The sequence below is a fragment of the Desmodus rotundus genome, chromosome 4 (assembly GCF_022682495.2).
Source record: "Desmodus rotundus isolate HL8 chromosome 4, HLdesRot8A.1, whole genome shotgun sequence".
NCBI lineage: Eukaryota > Metazoa > Chordata > Mammalia > Chiroptera > Phyllostomidae > Desmodus > Desmodus rotundus.
Window position 1 is genome coordinate 101,976,364 of NC_071390.1, and position 21,609 is coordinate 101,997,972.

Here is a 21,609-nt window from a genome sequence, read left to right on the forward strand (position 1 = left end):
CCTCCTGACCAATCAAGACATTGCTTTTTGTATCAATCAAACTGAGGATCTGGAGTCCCTATTTGCATGAGCATGGACCAACCAGGATCTGGGGCTGGGCACTTTTCTATATATAAGCCAGCTTTTCTTCTGCCTCATCAGAGTGCACTTCCCCTTTCTATGGAGACTGCATTACCACAGCTGGAGCTGTAACACTGAAGCTGTCTCTCTGGAGCAGACAGAGAGCTGCCTCACCCTTGTCTGCTTTGACTGGGCTGTTCAACAGCCACGTTGTCTCACCGTTGTTCTGTTCGCACTGAATAAAGTCTCTTTCTGTTCATTGCACCCAAAACTAGGGACTCCTGTTGGCATTCAGTTGGCTTTCACAACCTCTGGTTGACAGATTTAGGACACACTATCCCCAAGGTATGGCACCTTACCATATTAAACATCTTAAAATGAAGGAATTATTTTTTTAATGGCAGAAGCAGGAAGGTCATGCTTACTTCCCCCCTTCCTCCTTTTTCTCTGAAATGGGTCATAAAACTCCCATATGAAAGGTACCTTCCCTGTACAGCATAGACTGGGAATCTGGAGGCAAGAAATCTATACAAACAAAACTTTCTAAACTATCCCTTATCTTCCTAGTTTCTTCTTCACCCTCATCCCAAACCCCTTTGTCTGTCAATTCTTCATACATTTTTGTTTCTTTGTCTAAAAGATATAAAAGTTTCCCACTCTGATCACTTCTTTGGGTCTTCATTCTCTGTGAAGGCTCCTAAGCACATGTAAAAATTAAATAAAATTTGTATGCTTTTCTCTCGTTAATCTTTGTCAATTTAATATTAAGACCCATCCAGGGGCCAGCCCTAAGTGGGTTAAGGAAAGCCTTTTCCTCCTGTGTGCTTTCTTCCTGTGCTCTCCTAGCATTTCTTCATAACTTGGTGAGAACAGCCATTACATTGTATGGTACTTGTTCATAAATTCAACAGATATTTTTAAGAGTGCCAGCCATGTACTAGGCATGGTCGCTGGTGCTGGAGATAAAGTGGTGAACACAAGGGAACACAGAGTGAAGATCCCTCCTCTCTCGACACTTTAGTGGTGAGAGGCCAGCAAAGAAGTGAATACATGGTGCGCTCTCCCTCCCAGGAACACCACCGGGCCTTTTCCTTCCCCCCTCCCTCTCCCCAGGTGCCTTACCTATGCCTTTCTCTCTCCCAAGCTGCAAGGGCCCTTCTTTTGCTTCTGTAACTTGTTTCCTGCGCTGGCTCACTTTTACCACCTCTGTAACATTCTAAATAAGCTTTCTCATAAAAAAGTGAATATGCAAGTAACTGACTTAATTGCAGATTAAGATAACTAGGAAGAAGTCAAAACTCAGGAACATGGGATAGTCGTGTGGCAGGAACAGTGTTGGCTATGGTGATGGGAAGGCCTGCATGAGGAGGCAGCATCTGACGATGAGCCAGCAGTGTGCAAAGTCCATGGAAGGGGCTACAGCATGTGCAGAGTCCCTGGGCAGGAATGAGATTGGTACACTTTTTCAGGACAGAGAGGAGGCCCATGTGCCTATGGAAGACAGAGTGAAGGAAAGAAAAATAGAGGATGAAATCCGAGAGGTCGGAAGAGGCCAGACAGGGAAGGAATTTATTCTAAGTGTAATGGTAGGCTGCAAAGTTTTAGCGAGGGGGTAACAAGGTCTGCTTTATGCTTTTAGAAGACCACTTTGCTATTATGGAGAATAGGTTATAGAAGGCAGGAGTAGAAGCCAGGAAAAAGTTTAGGAGGTACTAAGAGCAGCCAGGGAGAGATGCTCATGGCTTGAGAAGGGTAGTGACAGTGGAAAGAGAGTTTGGTCAGTTTGAAGGTAAAGCTGATAGCACTTGCTGAGGGAGTGTATGTACAGGGGTGGGCAAAAGTAGGTTTACTGTTGTGAGTACATGAAACAGAGTTTATTCTTGTATTCTCATTTATTAATTATTGTCTTATTTTCCATACAAACAACTGTAAACCTCTTTGCTCACCCCTGCATGAAAAGCAGGAGTAATGAAGAGGGACTTCTCGGTTTTGACTTGAGTGGCTGAGTGGGTAGCAGGACCATTTACTGAGATGGGGAGGAGTGAGGAGAGGCCGGTGTGGAGGGGGAAACAATCTCTGCTCTTCTGCTAAATTGTTTGCTTTCAGTGGGGCTAAGAACCTCCACAGGGGTCCTGCAGACAGAAGCAGGACTCACACTCGGGCATTCTGGCTCCAACTGCTGCACCCTTGCTGGGCTTTGTGTCTAGAATTTTAATAGGATAGAGTCTAGGAAGAGGGCGTTGGAGGCAAAGCACACGGAGGGCAAAGGCATAGAGCCAATGAAGTGTGCAACACTTGGAGCACCAGTTTGGGCCTTGTTGCTGGAGGATTATTTGCGGGTTCTGTTTGGGACGGTGTCAGAGAAACTGAGATCCAGTTTTTGTCTTGATCCCCCTAAATTAAAATTCACCCTCTTGAGAACTTTTTTAAAAATACTCACCCAAGGATATTTTTTATAATTGATTTTAGAGAGAGAGGAAAGGGGAGGAGGGAGACAAAGAGAGAAACGTCAATCAGTTGCCTCCCATACATGACCTGACTGGGCATTGAATCTGCAACCTCGGTATACGCCCTGACCTGGAATTGGACCAAAACCTTTTTGGTGTATGGGACGACGCTCCACCAACTCAGCATCCGGTCAGGGCTTGAGAACTATAAAGAGCTTAAGTTAGAGCTTTTCTACAGCCCAGATTGTTTACTAGTAACTTGATTTGGGCAACATAGCTTTTTTTTTTCCTTTAACAAATTAAAAAAGAATCTTCTAGAAACTTTCTCCTTAAAGGCTATTTTCAGTTAGAACATATAATTTTCAGCTGCCAACTTTGTTCCCTCCTTCTCTGCATGATATGAACTGCCTTCCGTGGGTTCTTCTGTTAAATGAGCTAACTTGTTTCTTGGAGAATTACTAAGCTTCACCATTTCACAGATTTTAGAGCACATAGAATTTCTTTTAATTCTTTTTATAGTAATTTGTTCTCTTCTTTATCCTTTCTGCTTGAATATTCAGTCTCTGGGTAGAGGTTGGTGGCCTCACAGATGGGACCAAGCTGGCATAATGTCCCACAGAGGATACCCTTTCAGAGCACGCATGCTGTATAAATCGTTTCTGCTGAGTGAGCAACTGAAAGCACCCCCAGTCCATGTGACCGTGTTGGTATAATGTGTATCACCACACTACACATAGTTAGGCACGCGATTTGTGGCTTTTGATGATGAATAACACATTTCGGGTTTGTATGACCCACTCTCTTATGCTTCGGGACTTAGGAATTTGTTTTTCACCCACCACACTTCCTCTTTGTTGTTTTTCCAACATTGGGTAACTAGACAGGAATGTGAAACTCCAACTCACTATAGGTCCCCTTTTACTCAGAAAATGTTACAGAATAGAATGAAGTTGAGCGCCTATGGCATGTTTACTAAATATATAGTGATAAATGTTGAGTATCATCATATACTTTGGACACAACACAGGCTTACATGTTTTTCCTTTAAAAAATGCAGGACAAAATGGATGAGAAAGAAAGAGGAAGTATAGTGTCAGTTACAAATGTATTATCTCTCAGCTCCAACTCTACCCTTCTTTGCTCTGTGATATTGGAATTGGACCCTGTAAACATTTCCCTTTTGCCAGCTGGTGCACTGTTCGTTGTTGTCGTAGAGGAACTGGGGAGGCACTGCCAGGTGATAGCAGCAGGAAGGAATTCCTTTCCCACTTCTGGTTCTTCTTTCTCCAGAACCCTGTGGTCCTCACACACCATCTGAATGCTCTCAGGCCTTCCTCTCTGCACCTGTTGGCTCCTTCCGAAAGGGCTTCAGCTGTGGCCTCGTCTGCATTCTTCAGGAGAGAGCTGTTCTCCAGATTGCTCCAGCCTTGACAAACAGCAGGCCCTTTCTGGAGCCCAGCTCTGGCTGGGGCTCCCGTGCTAGTTCCTGCACCACTGCATGTTTTTCGTGTAACCAATAGCCACGACCTCCACCAAGGTGCCTGAATCTCATTTTTTGGAGAGAGCCTTTCCTAAGTCCTCCACTCTTCCTTAGCCTAGATAAATATTATCAAAGGACAAACTTGAAACAACACCTCCCTCCATTATTGGAGTTTGTTTAGAACAGAGGTCAGCACACTTTCAACAACCTTTTAAAAATGTGAAAGAAAAACATTCTTAGCTCATGGGTCGTAGTTTGCTGACCCCTAGATTTAGAGTATGAATAAAGTAAATTCTTGAAGTCTAACCTGAAACAGCAAGAAGTCTGAATTCTTTCATAACAGCGGAAAACCTTAGTGGCTTAAACCAACAATAAAAATTCATTAGCGCTCACTGTTTCGATGGGGTGGAAATGGGGAGAGCTCAGAAAACATCTGAGACAGAAACACTGATGCACTGCCTCTCATACGCACCCTGACCAGCCCTGACCTGATGCCAGAACTGCAACCCAGGTGTGCGCCCTGACCTAGTCACACTGGGGACCTTTCACTGTGCGGAACACATTCAACCAACTGAGACACGTGGGTCAGGGCCACCAGTGCCCTTTCAGAATGAATCCTTAGAATGAAGAGGTTTTATGAGTTCTAAGAAGAAAACAAAATTAAATCTCTACCTGACTGTAGTGAAAACTGTAGAACCCCAGAAACAGAAAGATGGGAGAAAATCTTTAAATTTACAGAAGATGTGTTAAGAGAGGCCAAAAGGCATAGGAATGTCTTCAGGGTTCTGAGTGGAAATAACAATCAGTCTGGAACTGTATATCCAGTAACCTATCATTTCAACAAAATGAAGCCTAAGAGAGAGTCTTATTGAGGGTTCTTCTCTGGAAGAATAAAGAACACATAGAAAGTAGGATGTAAGAAGAAATGGAAAGCAAAATAGAAATCCTACAGATGAATCTAAGAAACAATAACTATATAAAATGGTAGTCATGAAGGCAGTTTGGGGTGTTCTAAAAAAATAAGGTAGAAATAATTCCTTCTTAATTGTGACTGATGCAGTCTAAGATCCTTATCATTGCTCAGTAGCGGGGTGGAGAAATTAGCTCTACACTCTAAGCCAAGTAAGAATGGCTCCGAATGTACAAGGCAAACATTGAAAGGATAAATACACATGTCCTTCCAAATTAATAAGGCAGGTAAAAGAGTATTAAAAAACAGTTAAATTACCAGAAGACAAAAAGGAAGAAAGAAGCAAAGAAGAGTCAGGATAAATAGAAAACACAAAATGGCAGATATCAAAATTTATCTGAAATAATAAATGTAAACAGATTAAACTCAACTGTGCAAAGGACAGAAATTGTTGAGTTTTATCAACATAGATTGAGGGTTTACTCCCCATACATAGGCTGTCATCGAAAGCACTATTCAAAGCCACAGTGAGCAAAATGTAACACGGAAGGAAGGAATGAGAGCAGAAGAAATGTTGAAGAAGGAAATGGGTAAAATATAAACCTAAAAGTGAATAAAAACTTAATCATTTTAGACCCTGTTTTATGTCCCACCTAATGTGGAGTTCTCCTGTGGAACGTGTGAACCAAGCAAGTAAGCCGCGTGGTTAGCTCATTGTCTTGCTTTGAGGCTCGTTCCTGGGTTCATTAGTCTTCCACCCTGTGGTGTGTCGTGAGCTTTTGTGGAACCTCACACTGAGCTTCAAGCTTTTATAATTTATTTTGCTTCTCTGTTAAAAAAAAAAAAAAAACCCAAACCACTCTGTAGTAGTTCTCTTTGATGAACTTTTCTGACTTCCCATTTATTAATTATAAATAAGGTATTTTTTAAGCCAACATACTCTAATATTCAGTGTTTTGTAACAAGCAAATTGGTCTGGATTGTGACCTTTCATTATTTGCTCTCAAAAGCATTTCTTTGTTGAAATGAAAAAAAGGAGGAAAAGCAGAATGAAAGAAATATTACAAGACTATGATTTCAGGGGTCCTGCTGAGCTTGGTCTCCAGAGAGTGAGGGAATGGCTGGCTTAAATGCGGAGTTAGAAGACATGGAAACGTGGCCTGGCTGAGGCACGGCACTCATTGTGGAGGTTAGTGTTGGTCACTGGCCCGATGCTGTGTGCACTACTTCTGCTTCTGTTCTGTTTTGATCATGTTGTGGATTGACTATGCTTCTTGAACTGCCTACATCAGGGGTGTCCAACCGCGGCGGGTGGGCCACACTCGGCCCAGGATGGCTGTGAACATGGTCCAACACAAAATCCTAAATTTACTTAAAACATTAAGATGTTTTGTGATTGATTACATATTGCAATGTATTTACTGTGTAGCCCAAGACACCTCTTTTTCTTCTAGTGTGGCCCAGAGACATCAAAAGGTTGAACACCCCAGCCTTAGATGATCTGAAAAAGATTTTTTTTTATTGTTGTTCAGTTACAGTTGTCCCACCTTTTCCCCCGTTGCTCTCCCCTGCCCCACCACCCATACCTCCCCTGCGCCCATAGTCAGTCCCCACCCATCGTCCATGCCCATGAGTCCTCTATTCATGTTCCTTGACTTACCCCCTCCCCTTCTTTCCCTTATTACCCCCTCTCTCCTCCCCTCTGGTCACTGTTAGTTTGTTCTTTATTTCCATGTCGTTGGTTCTATTTTGCATTTTTGTTTGCTTTGTTTATTAGGTTCCACTTATAGGAGAGACCGTATGGTATTTGTCTTTCACCACCTGGCTTATTTCACTTAGCATTATGCTCTCCAGTTCCATCCATGCTGTCAGGAAGGGTAGGAATTCCTTCTTTCTTTCTGCTGCATAGTATTCCATTGGGTAAATGTACCACAGTTTTTTGATCCACTCATTTACTGATGGGCACTTAGGCTGCTTCCAGCACTTGGCTATTGTAAATTGTGCTGCTATGAACATTGGGGTGATAGGTTCTTTTGAATTTGTGTTTCAGGATTCTTAGGGTATAGTCCCAGCAATGGGATCACTGGATCGAAAGGTAATCCCATCTTTAGTTTTCAAAAAGATTTATTTTAACAGTGATGATTCATGTAGTGCCTGAGAGAGACTGAAGTATTAAGATAACCTCCTAGTGTGTGCTACAAAATACAATTCTGTTGGGCAGATTTAAAATATAAATCTAGAAGTCAGAAGAGCTCACCAAAAGGGAACTAGCACATAGAGTTCTATGGGTTTTATGGTGGGGAGATGAGAGAGTTAAGAGAAAGAGTTGCCCATGCAACATAGGTACACTGGGCGGGCCTTTTCAGCAAGGTGGGAATCACCACAAAGCTGAGGAAGCAACAATGTGTCGTTTTCAGGAAACTGCCGTACGTTTCACATCTCTGGAATGAATACAGGACTGGCAGGTAGGTTGTGCTAGGGATAAGGTGAGGCTGGAGAAGTAGACAGAATCAACTCATGAAAAGTTTTATTTAGAACTGGTTCTCTTCGCAAGAGAGAACCAATAGAGGTCTTCAAACCTTGAGATACTTTGCTTTATGTGATTTTAAAATCTCAATCTGGAATTGATAGGTGGAGAAGCCAGTGAGGAAGCTGTTACAGTGATTCAGGTGCGGTGGTAAGGGTCTGAGCTAGCGCGGTCGAGGTGGAGCTGGAGGACAGAGGTTGGATATGAGAGGTCTTTGTGGGATATTAGAATCAGCAGGCCTCAGGGGGACAGTTCAGTTGTATCTACTGGTCTACCAGTTCATCAAGGTAAGGAGCAAAGGAGAGGCTCAGGTGTACGCAGGAACAAGAAATCTCAGCTCAAGAGGTGGTGAGCTCATAGACCTGTGGTCTGTCTGGGGTGAGCCTCCAGCAGGAAGCCTGCTTCTCCAGCAGTGCCCAGATGTGCCTTATTGTTTGATTCCGAACCTTATGAAGATCTGTTCGTTTGGGTTCAGACTAGTACCTGTCTGGGGTTGTATTGAGTAAAGCAATGTGAAGCAAAAAAATACTCCCCAAAAGAAGTTTGAAGATACATTTTCCAGATCCTAAAATTATTACTTTATGATCCAATCATTCTGCAGTGGACTCTAAAAGAAAAAATGCAAATAACGATTTGTGTGCAAAGGTGTTCAGAATCAGTTTAACTGTGATGGTAAAAAGTTGAGTACAGTACGTAGGATATGCAGTGGAAGGAGGCCCTCACCAGGCAGCCTAGTTGGTTAGAATGTTGTCCCAATAAATGAAGGTTCTGTGTTTGATCCCTGGTCAGGGCACATCCAAGAAACAACCAATGAATGCATAAACTGGTGGAGCAGCAAATCAATGTTTCTCTCTCTCTCTCAAATCAATAAATAATAATTTAGCCCTGACTGGTGTGGTTGAGTTGGTTGAGCATCATCCCACAAAGCAAAAGGTTGCTGGTTTGATTCCTGGTCAGGACACATGCCTGGGTTGTGGGCCTGTCCCCATTGGGACGCATGCAAGAAGCAACTGATCGATGTTCCTCTCACATGTCGAAGTTTCTCTCCCTCTCTTTCTCTCTCCTTTCCTTTATATCTAAAAATAAATAAATTTAAAAATTTATTTTAAAAAATTTTTAAAAAGTAAACTGGATAGTATACATCACTGTTAACTGTAATAATTTTAAATGATGGCGTTATTGATGACTTTTATTTTTTATTTTGAGTGTATGTGATATATGGGTTTTCTTAAATGATTGTGCATTTCTTTCTGACCAGGACAATAATGTAGAAGTAGTATATAAAATGGAAATGTCCACCAATAGGTAGTTAATTCTGCACCCATAGGATATGTGGTTATAGAGCTATTTAAATAAAATAATTTAAAACGATCAGGTTTTTAATCAGGTAGGTAAATCTTATAAAATATTAGTGATCATCTCAATGGATTGTATGAGTATGTGAATGTATAATAAAGGCTGGCACGAAAGAGTTCAGATTGGTGGAATTATGGATGTTTATTTTCTCTATTCTCCAGATTTCCACAACGACTTTCACTACATTTCTTTTCTTCACTTTTTCGTTTCTACAGGGCTTTTTGCTTCTTTTTTCTACTTTCCATGAAATGGTTTGATTTACTCTTTCTTCTTTTCTACCACTTTGGAAACTGCAGACTGAGTGGTTTCCTTTAAGTGTTTAACATAAACATGTATTTAATTATAGCTTTTCTAACAGAGTCTCAAGGTTTTCATTATCTTTTGCCTCCCTCTGAACATGATTTCACATGTTGTAGGAATTCACTGAATATAAAATACCAAATATTGTTTGGCATCTTTCTACTCATTTTTAACACATAAACTGGTTTAAAATTTCTTAACAATAGTAGCTCATTTACCCACGTGTTTTACAGCTTTGGTGTTTGCGTTAGTTTCCTAGGGCTTCCATTAACAAAGTGCCCAAACTGGGTGGCTGACACAGATTTTATTTTCTCACAGTTCTGTGAAAGGAGTCCGCCCTGGCTGGGGTGGCTCAGTGGATTGGATGCCGAGCTGTGAACCAAAGGGTCAATGGTTTAATTCCCAGTCAGGGCACATGCCTGCGTTGTGGGCCAGGCCCCCAGTAAGGGGCGTGGGAGAGCCAACCACACGTTGTTTCTCTCCCTTTCTCCTTCCCTTCCCCTCTCTCTAAAAATAAATCATTAAATTCTTTTTCCAAAGAAAGAAAGAAAGAAGTCTGAGGTAAAGCCAGTGGTCTGAGGTGAAGGTGTCGGCAGTGTTGGTTTCTTCTAAGGCCTCTCTCCTTGGCTTGCAGATGGTCATTTTCTCTTTGTGTTCTCAGGTGTTTTTTGCTCTGTGTGTGCACCTGTCTGTGTCCAGATCTCCTCTTCTTACAAGGTCACCAGCCATTTTGGATTAGGGTCCACTTATATGATCTCATTTAACTTAATTACCTCTTTAAAATACAGTCAAGTTCTGAGATACTGGGAGTTAGGACTTCAACATATAAATTTGGAGGGGGAACACAATTCAGCCCATAACAGTGTTCTCTTGCATTCTGCTTCCATTTGAGTTTAGTTTCCTTTCTTCCTAAAAAAGTTCCTTAACAAAGATAAGTATGTAGGAAAGAAGCTATGACCTCTGTATATCTGAAAATCTCTTTATTTCCTTAAACCTAAAGTAATTTCCTTCAACCTAAAGTAATTTTCTGGAGTGTAGTGTTCTAGGTTGGTAGTTGTTTTCCCTTAGCACCTTGAAGATATTCATACATTCATTTAACTCCCCTGAAATTCTGAGCCCCTGTACTATGTGCCAGGTACGACCCCAGGTGCTGCAGAGGACAGCAGCAGTGACCAAGCCCGAGTACACTGCACCCCCCCCCCACCGCCCCAGGGAGTGTGACTCCTATGGGAGGAATGAAATAACATTTGTACAGGTTTTGTGAGTGTGTTTTCAATTCTCTAGGGCAGCCATTTTCAACTGGTATACTGCAAGAATTTTTAAAACAAATAAAAAATGACAACAGTCAAAACAAAATAGTTATGGGTGTGAATGCCTGTCTTCACCCATAGATATATAGGTCCTGCAGTAGAGCTGCGTCTTGTCGCTCACACTGCATAATAAGGTTGCGACTGATTGGTTAATTCTTGATACCAGAAATTCTTTTTTTTTTTTTAATAATCTTGTGTTTTCTCTCTGTTTAGTTTTTTTAAAATTAATTTTATTTATTTATTTCTAGAGAGAGGGGGAGGGAGGGAGAGAAACATCAGTGTGTGGTTGCCTCTCACACACCCCCAACTGGGGACCTGGCCTGCAACCCAGGCATGTGCCCTGACTGGGAATTGAACTGGTGACCCTTTGGTTCATAGGCTGGTGTTCAACCCAGTGAGCCACGCCAGCCAGGGGTAATACCAGAAATTCTTATGTACAAGTATAGGCACCTGATTTTTGAAAAAGTCACTTTGGAGCAAAGAGAGTATGTAATTACTATTAATATCATTTTTTTGTAAATCAATCAAAATTATACCTATTTTTTGTCAGGGAAAAATGTACTTTTTGGTATGTTTCAGCATTTTTTTTTTCACAATCAAATCCTCTATATTTTTAAAAAATTTTTTGTTATTCAATTACAGTTGTCTGCCTTTTCTCCCCATCCCTCCACCTGACTCCAGCCGCACCCACCTCCCTCCCCACCTCCACCCTCCCCCTTGATTTTGTCCATGTGTCCAAGTTAAGAACAATGTAACAATAACCAGAGGGGAGTGGGGAGGGGCCAGTGGGGAGAGGGGATTACAGGAGCTACTATAAAGGCGTGTTTCAGAATTTTAAATAGTGGTTCGTGTGTGCCATTAGGTGAGAGGTTGAAACTCGCTGCCCTAGGGTAGGCGCCCAGGAGGAGGGTTGCTGGGCCACACGCAGTGCTCGCTTGACTCTGTGTGGAACTGCCAGGCGTTCCCTGAGGGTTGTGTTGTACCCTCTACGTCCTTGCCAGAAATGTACGAGCAGTGACTGCTTTTCTGGATCCTGAAAGTTTCTGTATCTTTCTCTGCTGTCCCTGGGTGAAATATTCTCTAATTAAATTCGTTTTCTGTTTACTTCATCCGGTCAGGAATTTATCTAAGCCGGGTTTTTATGTGTACATAGATCTTTTTTCATTTCTAGGAATGGTAATTAGCTGAACATAGTAACTCATTTTTGTCTCATTTCTATTAATTTTAGTTTCATAATATCTTGTTTACATTTCCGAGAAACATATTCTCCCTTTGATCTCTTTGAAGACCCTAAATATAATCTATGTTAAATTCAGTTTTGGGTGTCTCTTATTTTTATCTTCCCTAAACAGAATTAATCTTCAAAATGCATGTGTTGGTTTCTTCTTAGCACTTAACTTCTTGTATATTCGAATTTTAAATGCAGACTGTAAGTACCCCATTTCATTCTATATGTACTCCTTTAGCTGGTAATTTTCTATTGTCTTCAGCTGGGCTCCTGTGGCCCAAGCCCAGCATTGGTTCTTAAATCGACACCTTAGGGTCCTTGTCCTGGGAAGTTGCAGCAGACAGTACCTGGCCCTGAGCAGGTAGGTCTGCCTAGTGTGCGAGTTCTTGGCTTCATGCAGGAAAGATTTCACAGGATGAGTCCGGGTGACTATGATGGCACGTTTATTGAAACTGGGGACAGTGGAACAAGGAAGGGCCTAGAGTAGAAGAGGCAACAGGAGAGCCTAGGCTGGGCTGCCTTAGCTCACTGGGAAGTCAGAGAAAAGGGGTGCTTGGGGACAGGTTTGGGGGATTAGCCTGGGACGAGCTATGACTGCCCATTGCCCCCCCAGTTGCGAGTCTCCTGGGGCCCCTTAGAGTTTAAGAGATGCGTGACTGGGGGGGAAGAAGAGGGGAAAGTGAATGGCACGGACAGCTCCCCAGAGGGAGAGTCCTCGCTGGGTCCTTTGTCTTGAGGTTTTTACCTCTCTTTCAGGTGGCAACCTTAGGGGAGGTCTCAGGGGAGGTTTCAGCAAAATATTCATCAGTTTTCCACGTGTGCCCTTCAGAGTCCTGGACTCCACTGACCGGTCAGTGCCAGGGCAGGGGGTCATCCGTCACTGCAGCTCGTCCTGCTCCGTTTCTGGGCCTGGAGCTGAAATGCAGCTGAGGCCTTGATGTTATCACTAGGAAGGTGACCTTCTGTATGTGGCTGTACATCTCAGCCAGTTTGCTCAGCTCTCTCAGTTTCCCTAGTCCACTTGTCCTGGTTTACTGGCCATCTCACAGTGATATCGGAGATACCCCAAATCGAGTCATCAAATCACTGGAGGGCTTGGCTTGATCCTGTCCTGGGCAGCTTCTAGTCTCTCCTACCCAAAAGAGTCAAACTGTCATTTACTTCTTCTGTTCTCGACTCCTAAAAGATAATTTTCAGAAAAAGTTAAAATCATGACTCCCAGGCAGTTATAATAATGAACATGTATTAAATATTTTATTGGTTTGGCCAAAAAGTTTGTGTGGTTTTTTCTATAAAATAAAAGACACATTTTTCATTTTCACCAATAACTTTATCGATTTGGATATTTTGAATATGTCGGCTATCTCCCACATGGTATAATATTGATGGTTCTCAATTAATGTCTCGATTTCATCGCTATCAATTTCAACTGGTCTACATGGCCATGTAGCAATGTCCTTCCAGAAATCTCCAGCACAAAACTTGGCAAACCACTTTTGACATGTTTGATCAGTCACAGCACTTTCTGCACACACTGCACAAATCTTTTTTTTTTTGCTTGTTCCAGTTGCCTATTTACCTTTTTTGAAGTACTAAAGCATAATATGCCAAAAATGTCACTTATTTTCTTCTATCTTTAGTATTAACTTGGCTACACAAAAATTCACCAATTTTGATAAGTTGTTTTAAATGCACACTGATATGACAGCTGTCACAATACAATCTATCAAAATTGTATCAAATGAAGTTAAACACAACTAAGTGCTACTGGAACTGTCTTATGGAAAAAACAAATGAACTTTTTGGCCAACCCAATATTTTAGAATTTCCAATGTATTTAGTCTTGTTGAGGTAAGAATGTTCAAACCTGTAGAAAATATTTATAAGTGTTTATTAGAGTTTATTTGAGCTAAACAGAGGACATGCCAGGAAGGAAGTTTGCAGTTTCCTTTATGCACTTGGCATTAAGGAGGGAAGGTAAGGGAGATTACATGAGTGGGAGAATGCAAAACTGGGAAATCTCTGTGATTGGACTACAGGAGAGTTAACGGGATTGTGCTCTCTTTGGAGGGTGGTCTAAAAAAGAGGCATTTCCAAGTGTATTAAACCAGATGCACAAGAACAATGGACAGGGCTTGAGTAAGGCAAAGATAACTCTCTTTTGCTAGGGAAGTTACAGACCTGGGGCAGGACTACCCACCATGACCTGCCCAGGTAGGAAGTTATGATCAGATCACCCTTTCAGGTTACTTTTGTTAGGTTTTTGTTTACAGAACTCCTTTTTCATTCACAATCTTTTGATAGGAAGGAACCAAGCACATGTTATATCCAGTTAAAAGGAAAAATATAAACGTACAGATTTATATGGAGAAAAGAATATTAAGATGAAATGCAGAGAGATAAAACTGGTATTCCACAGTGGGAAGTCACTAAGTGGGAAGGTCACCTAGATTACTACCAAGTTGGATAGAATTTACATATATATGAGTTACCTACAATTTACAAATAGTTGCAAAATGCCTCCAAACCAATGAACAAGGCTAAACAGTGATCACTTGGAAGAAAGTGTGCTGTGGACAAACATAAGTTTCCACTGAAACAGGTTTTTCCTGCAGGACGCAGACCCCCCTTGATGGTCCACTGAGCCTGCTTATCACAGTGCGCACTCTTTCGTTTTCGGTGCATGGAAAGACATGCATTGTTGTGGAGCATGGAGCCCGGGGGTTCTTTAATCTTGAATGGAAAATAATAGTAAAGGTATTTAATCTAAATTATAACGTAGCTTTAGAGGCAGCCTGATCTTGTTAATTGGCCTCAGTGTGTGATCATTATATGAGGTCTGTCCAGAAGGTGTCCAGCCATGTAATCTGAAAAATAGAGACATTTATTGAAGAAGATACAAGATACAAAAAACATTATATATAGGACACCTCAGTCTTCTTCAAAGTAGGCACCTTGGGACCTCCCAGTTCTCCCAATTGCCATCAGCTGCCCCATGGTATTTTCCTGAATCTCATCAATGGTCTGAAATCTCTTCCCTTTCAAAGGTGATTTTAGTTTTGGAGAAAGCCAGAAGTTGTAGGGCGCCAAATCTGGGCTCTAGCGGGGCTGAGTCACCTGGGTGATTTGATGTTTCACCAAAAACCTCTGCACAAGATGCGATGCACGAGTGGGCGCGTTGTCATGATGAAACTGCCAGTCACCAGTTGCCCACAGCTGCGGTCTTCTGAGTCATCAGAATGGTTTCCACAGAGGAATGTTCAAGCTTAATGCAAAATATGATGCAGATTTGTTGTTCTGGTCACTCAGTCATTTTGAATGCAATGACCACACAGTACACATACATGCTCACTCAATGACATCTACTGCCCCCACTGACTAGTACAGTGAAGTCGTCATTGTTCACGCATGTGCATTCCAGTCCACTCCCCTTGGCTGCCAAGTTACATCATGTCATGTAAACTGTTCTCGTTATATTAACAATGGCTGGACTGTTTCCAGACAGACCTCATACATCTCCTTTTTACTGATGGCTGCCTTCGTTTTACTTTGATATTCAAACAGATCTTTCCATGTTGATATTTTCCCTCTTGTAGTCTTCTAACTGTTGTCCTGGCTCCTTGCCCCTTGCTCCCAGCCCCACCAAACACATTCCCTTCTTTTTCTCACAACCCATTTCTTCTGAGCCTTCTGCTGGCAGGGAGCACAGTAGCTGGTGTAGTTTGCAGCCGGGATTCCAACTTGGTTCTGACTGCCAAGCCTGTGCTCCTTCCACTAGACCATCATGACCCTCGGGAAAAGGAAATGGCATTGGAGCTGAACCTTGAGGGAATGACAGAATTTGTGAGGCAGAAATGGGTAAAGAAAGCACTTTACTGACACGAAGCTCCTTTGCCTGAGGCCCAAGTTCCTACTGCAGGGAACAGAAAGTGAGAAAGCTGTGGAGCTGAGTCAGCCCATAGGCGAGTGTCCTGCCTTACACTTGCTTAATGCTTTGTTTTAATCTTCACGTGAGCTCTACAAGATAGGTGTTGTTATCCCCACCTCACCCTTGAGAAAACTGAAGTGGTCCCTGCTAGGACTTATCTGGGGTCTCTCAGCTGCTAATTGGCTATATTAAATTTAGAATTCCCTGTTTTCCGACTCTAGGGTCTCTGTTCTTTCTACTTCATAAGGGGCTTTAAGCAAGGGTGTGAAGTGATTAGAATTTATTTAGGAAAGACAATGATAAAAGAGTAGCCTAAGTCATCTTTTTGACCCATACTGAGTATCACTTGAAGGCTGTAACCCTTAATCCAGCACTAAAGTTTGGAATTAAAAATGTTTCTATGCAGAGATTTAAGTGCCTTAAAAGCCATCAAGGGTCAGCTACTCATTATGTGGTCCTCACACCTGCAACTTCAGTATACCCCTGAGGTTCATTAAAAATGCAAATTCTCACACCCCTACCTCACACACACTAGCACAAAAATCTCTAAGGTGGAGCCCAGGAGTCTGTATTTAGGTAAGCCCTCCAGATGACTGTTGGTCACACGAATACTTGAGGAAGCCCCGATAATTTTCTCTGGCCACTCAGTCTTCTTCCAGCATTTCCTGGTTGTCAAGAGGGTGCATCTCAAAATGATTTCCTTATTAGTAGACCAGAACTTCATCTGCGCATTAAGTGATAAGTACTTTATGGTGAGGAATTATCGTTCTTGATGTCTAGGAACCTGACTCATTAACTGTCTTTAGCATTATACAGACTCTGGCATAGACTTCAACTCATATATAAAGATGATAGTAGATAGAAAAAGGTCTGGAAGGATACACATCAAGCCATTGTTAAAGAAAAGGTTATTCAGCCAGGGCCAGGCAGCTTAGTCATCCTGATGTGCCAAGGTTACAGGTTCAGTCCCTGGTCAGGACACATACAAGAAGCAACCAAAGAATGCATAAGTAAGTACAACAACAAATCCATGTTTCTCTCTTCTTCTCTCTAAAATCAATAGATAAAATTTAAAAGAAAAAGTTATTCATGACAAATGAATATAGGGTGTAGACTTCATTCAGGGGGACCACAGCATTGGAATTTTGCAAGGAGAAAGAGAGATTGGGCCCAACTCCATATACAACAAGGAACAGTGAGGGATCCTATCTGTGCAACAGAGCGGGGGTTGGTGGATAGAAAATTATTAAGGAGGTAGGGTAATTCCGTGCTAAACTGACCTAACAGGATTCTTGTTGAAGGCCGACTAAGGTGATCAGATAATACTTGGCAGATGATGAAGGATGACGGATTTGATCAATTATCGAGGGTGGGGGATTTTGGCTAAACCAACTGGACACAGGATCCTTGCTAAAACTGGGCTCTTGTAGAACATGCCCAAGGATGGGGCTTGGTGAAGCTTACAGGAGCCTGACTAAAGTTTGGTGAAGAAGAGTCTCTGTCACAACAAACAGTGCGTGCTTTGGGGCGAGTTATGGGACTGTGGAGAAGTAAAGAGAGGGCCTTTAACTTTTCCCCCTACATTTTTATATTTGTCCTTTATACATAGAGAATCATTTATATCATTCATTTTCAAAAGTGTATTTTAGTAGAGAATGCTGACATGTTTTCAAATGGATACATTTTTTCTCAGTTTCATGTAGTTTTACTAAAAGTAATAAATAATATTGTAATATCCATTATCAAACTTGGAGAACTTCTACAAATTATTTATTGAGAGTTGCATCTATTTTAAGTAAGAGGCTTTTTTTCTTATCTAGTATTGAGTTATATTTTTAGAACTAAAATTCAAATGATTAGCCTTAATGTGACAGATGTTGTTTTGTTGAAACTAGTTGCCTAGGTAGGTTTAGTAGTAGAAGTATGGATCTGAATGTTTTCTTTTACTTATTGATGGGATTGTTTTGATGCTGAGCGTAATGGAGCGTTATTTGAGTCAGCATCACTATTTCATTTTTATAGCAGTGAACACAGCTCCCATGTTGTGACTGACACCAGAAGGGTTGGCGTTTGTGCTGCCTGTCACTACCAGAACCAATAAGCAGAGACAAAGGTGGAATCTTTGTGGGCGTTTTATTTAGATGACCTGTGATCTGAGAAGACGATGGGTTATGTACCCTCAAAAACCATCTTAACATCTCATTTCAAGCTGACTTTTTCATAAGGAGAAGAAAGGATGGGTAAGGGCTTTGGGAAAAAGGTTAACTGAATAAGAGTTGCAGTCTGGCAGTGATATTTTCCTTTTTTTATCTGTTGATCAACAATTCTTTATCTGCATTCCCTGCACTTCCTCCCTGGAACACAATGGTCCCAGGCCTTGCAGACCCCCTGGGGCACAAAGGCTGAGTTGCTGTCAGCCTCCTGGAATCACATGGTCATGCATTGCAGTTCCTGGAGCGACAGCGTTCCACTTCATGAGCCACTTAAGCCCATCAAATATGGCAAAAGCTAAAATCTTTAACTCTGGAGTTCCCCTATCACGACCGTGGAGCTAATTCCTTCGGCACCGATACTTTGAGTTTGAAATGCCTATAAACCAGCTCCTCAGTGCTGTTTCCATCTGCCGCCCAAGTACTGTCATTGTTCCGTACTGCACTATGACGTCATTTGCCTTTGTTAAGCACCAGTTTAAACACAAACCCCATTGTAAACCCTAGCGTGTTCCATAGTGAGGTAGCCGTTCCGATGCTGCAGACACAGCTGTGGATCCTGGAGCAGGTGGCGTTCCTTGTTATGCCCAGGAGGAGGGCAAAGATAATGAAAAACTCACGACTGTTAGAAAAGTTGTAATTAAGTGTGTGCATGTTGAATATTTTAAACATGTTAAGGAAACCACTCAGTTTGTGGTTTGTAAAGTGGTAGAAAAGAAGAAAGAATGGAAACCAGAAAACTGTCCAGCAGAACTTTCTCTGATGATGGCAGCGTTCTCTTCCTGTGCTGTCCAGTATGGCAGCCAGTCTGCACAAAGAGCTATGGAGCATTTGAAATGTGGCCAAGATGCCTGAGAAACTGAATTTTTAGTGTTACTTAATTTTAATTAATTTAAGTGGCCACATGCGACTAGTGACCACCACATCGGACAATGCAGACCTACCTAGATCAGTGTTTATCGAAGTCGGAAGTGCAGGAGAAACACCTGGGGATCTGGTTAAAATGCAGATTCGAATCCAGGCAGCCGGGGCTGGTTCTGTGACTCTGCATTTCTCATCAGCTCCTAGGACGCGCTCAGGCTTCCCGCCCAGGGACCATACTTTGAGAAGCCGATATCTAGAATATACTATATCCATTTATTTTACATGATCTCCTAAAAGGAAGAAGCAAATTTTAAAATTCTCACAGAAAAGAAATCCTCACAGAACTCTAGGATTTTCAGGTGTTCTCACACCCCGACGTGCAGCCAGAAAGGTTTAGTGAGCTTCCCTCGGGGCTTGCCCAGGGACCTGTGGGGAGCCGGAGTTTTCGTCATGCGTTCCATGTACAGTCAAAAGGAATCTTCTGGTAAAGACACCTATTTCAGTCTTTCACGCTTTTTCTAAAAGACAAAATTATCTTCCTTACAGGTTTTGTGTGTGAAGCTGTGTGGAAATCTGAAGTACTGTCAGTCGCATCTTTACAGTACAGTGGTGCCACCAGATGGTAAGCTTTCTTAGCCCTTCCTCGATTCCTATGCTAATTTATTTCCATTCTTCCAAATAAAGTGAGACGTGTGAGTTTTGAGCAAAACAGACTTTTCTTGCCTGCCCTTACCCCATGCCACCCTACACCTGCCATCCATTCAGTTCCTTCCTTTTCTGTTCCCCTAATATCTCTGATGTCTTCTGGCAAACGCCCATTCCAGCCATCAGAGCGATCACAGATGAATGCGAAGCAGTTTCTGCCCTCAGGAACTTACTCTTTACCTAGGAAGACTCTAAGGTGATTGTAACAAAGTGCGATATAAGCCATGATAAAATGCATAGCGTGGTAGGGAAATCCGTAAACTGTAGTTCGATGAAGGCACCATGGGAGCCACGCAAATGAGCACAGGAATTCAGGGGCTTATGAATACATGCTTACGCATTCCTTTTAGAATTTATGTATTTTCAAGTTATATTTATAAAAAGTAAATTATATTTCTGTATTGTCTTTTTTTGTCTTAACAGAAATAACAGTTAATTATAGACATGGCCTTCCCTTGATAACACTCACTTTGCCATCCAGAAAAGAACGCTGTCAATTTGTGGTCAAACCAATGTTAACGACAGTTGGTTCATTTCTTCAGGACATACAAAATGAAGATAAAGGTGTCAAAAATGCAGCCATCTTCACAGCAGGTAAATATATATATATCTTTTCAAGTTCGTCTTTTTCTTTTTTCCTGAACCTCTGTTTTGCTTCTAACTTTTAAGAAAGAGGTTGATTTTTTTAATTCTTTATATACTAAATGGTTGGTCTTCATTGAGACCTTAATTTTTATACTCAATAATATTAAAAATATTAACTCCATTGAAAACAAATTAATGGAGTAAATTCAGTGCAAGTTTCAGTTACTTATTTCATAAACTTAGCCCTGAGGAAAAATAATTTTTTTTTATATTTATTTCTTTTTAGAAGAGGGGAAGGGAGGGAGAGAAACATCAATGTGAGAGAGAAACATCAATTGTTTGCCTCTTGCACACGCCCCAACAGGGGACCGAACCCGCAACACAGGCATGTGCCCTGGCCCTTCTGCTTTGTGGGACTATGCTCAACCAACTGAGCCATGCTGGGCAGGGCCCTGAGAAAATTTTAATGACATGGTCATCAGCGTGTAATTTTCAGCAATATTCAAATAATTAAAAAACAAAATGTAGTTCCAATGATTAAAATATCCAGTGAATAATTAAAATATACAAGCAGTTCATTTATCTGTGTTATAAAGCAATTTCTGTATAGTATGTTTTATGACAGAATTGTTTCTCAGGAAGAATATACATATTTTTTAATACCAGCAGAGGTGGTTAATCATTTAGACATTTTATATTTAAAATACAGCTTTTATGTTCTTATGGTCTGACATGGCCTTAGACCTACTGTCCCTAAAATAGACGAAGAAGCGTTTACCCCAGCCCAATGTACAGAGGTTACGCATATGAATAAATGGATAAATTTGCATTTTTATTTAATGGTAGTATTAGTTGATTAGAATAAGCTTATTATAAGTTGAATACTATTGCAGTTTTGAAAAGGAAATAAACATTCTTTCCTATCCAAGTTCAGAACTAATGAAGGATAGATATAGAAGTTAGAAAAAATGGAGATTAAAGAATTTATTTACTCAACAAATATTTACTGTGTACCTAACATATACCAGGCACTGTTCTAGATTGGAAGCAGAGCAAAGAAAAGCTCCTGCTCTTGTAGAGCTTACATTTTAAATGGAGAAAGAAACAAGGTAAAGAAATAAAATATATAAATTATTCGATAATAAGTGCTTTGGAGGAAATATAGAGCAGAGTAGGGTGGGGGGAGCCTGTGTGTTGGTGGGGGAAGTGCTTGGCAGAGGGGAGAGAGCTCCCCAGGCAGAGGCCCTGAGGTGGGATCCGGCTCCTCTGTGGCTGCAAAGGAGGGAGCTGGGTGGAGGTAGGAGTCGAAGGGCAGAATGGGGAAAGCCTCATTGTAGGTTATTGTGAGGACTTTGGGTTTAACTGGAAGGGGAGCTTTTTTACTGGTAAAACCAGAATCAGAGAATAGGGTTTTAGTCTGATGGCCACAATGGCCTAATACTGCATCCCTGGACTAGACAGATATCCCCCCCAACCCCCAGCCGCAGGAGCACTGAGCACCCGTGGGCCTTCCACACAGGGCCAGGGCCTGCCTTCCTAAGCTTCTAAGGGCAGGCAGATGCAAACCCTTGAGCACAGTGCTTGCCTGGTAGGTAGTGGGCACTCAGTAAGTGCTTGTTAAATGAATGAAATAAGAGAGGTTAAAAGCATTGATGAATGTGTACCCTGCTTTTTTCTAAAAAATAATTTGAGTGGCTTT

General features: G+C 41.6%; 1 protein-coding gene across 4 annotated transcripts in view; it reads left to right on the forward strand.

Moving 5' to 3' along the window:
• Nucleotides 1–21,609, forward strand: part of MCUB (mitochondrial calcium uniporter dominant negative subunit beta) — an 80,184-nt gene that overhangs the window by 44,348 nt on the left and 14,227 nt on the right. For all 4 annotated transcript variants that reach the window (XM_053923352.2, XM_053923354.1, XM_053923355.2 and 1 more), the window contains exons 2-3: nt 19,167–19,242; nt 19,749–19,919. In XM_053923352.2, coding sequence (XP_053779327.1) covers nt 19,167–19,242; nt 19,749–19,919 — 247 coding nt within the window. The remainder of the gene's footprint in view (nt 1–19,166; nt 19,243–19,748; nt 19,920–21,609) is intronic.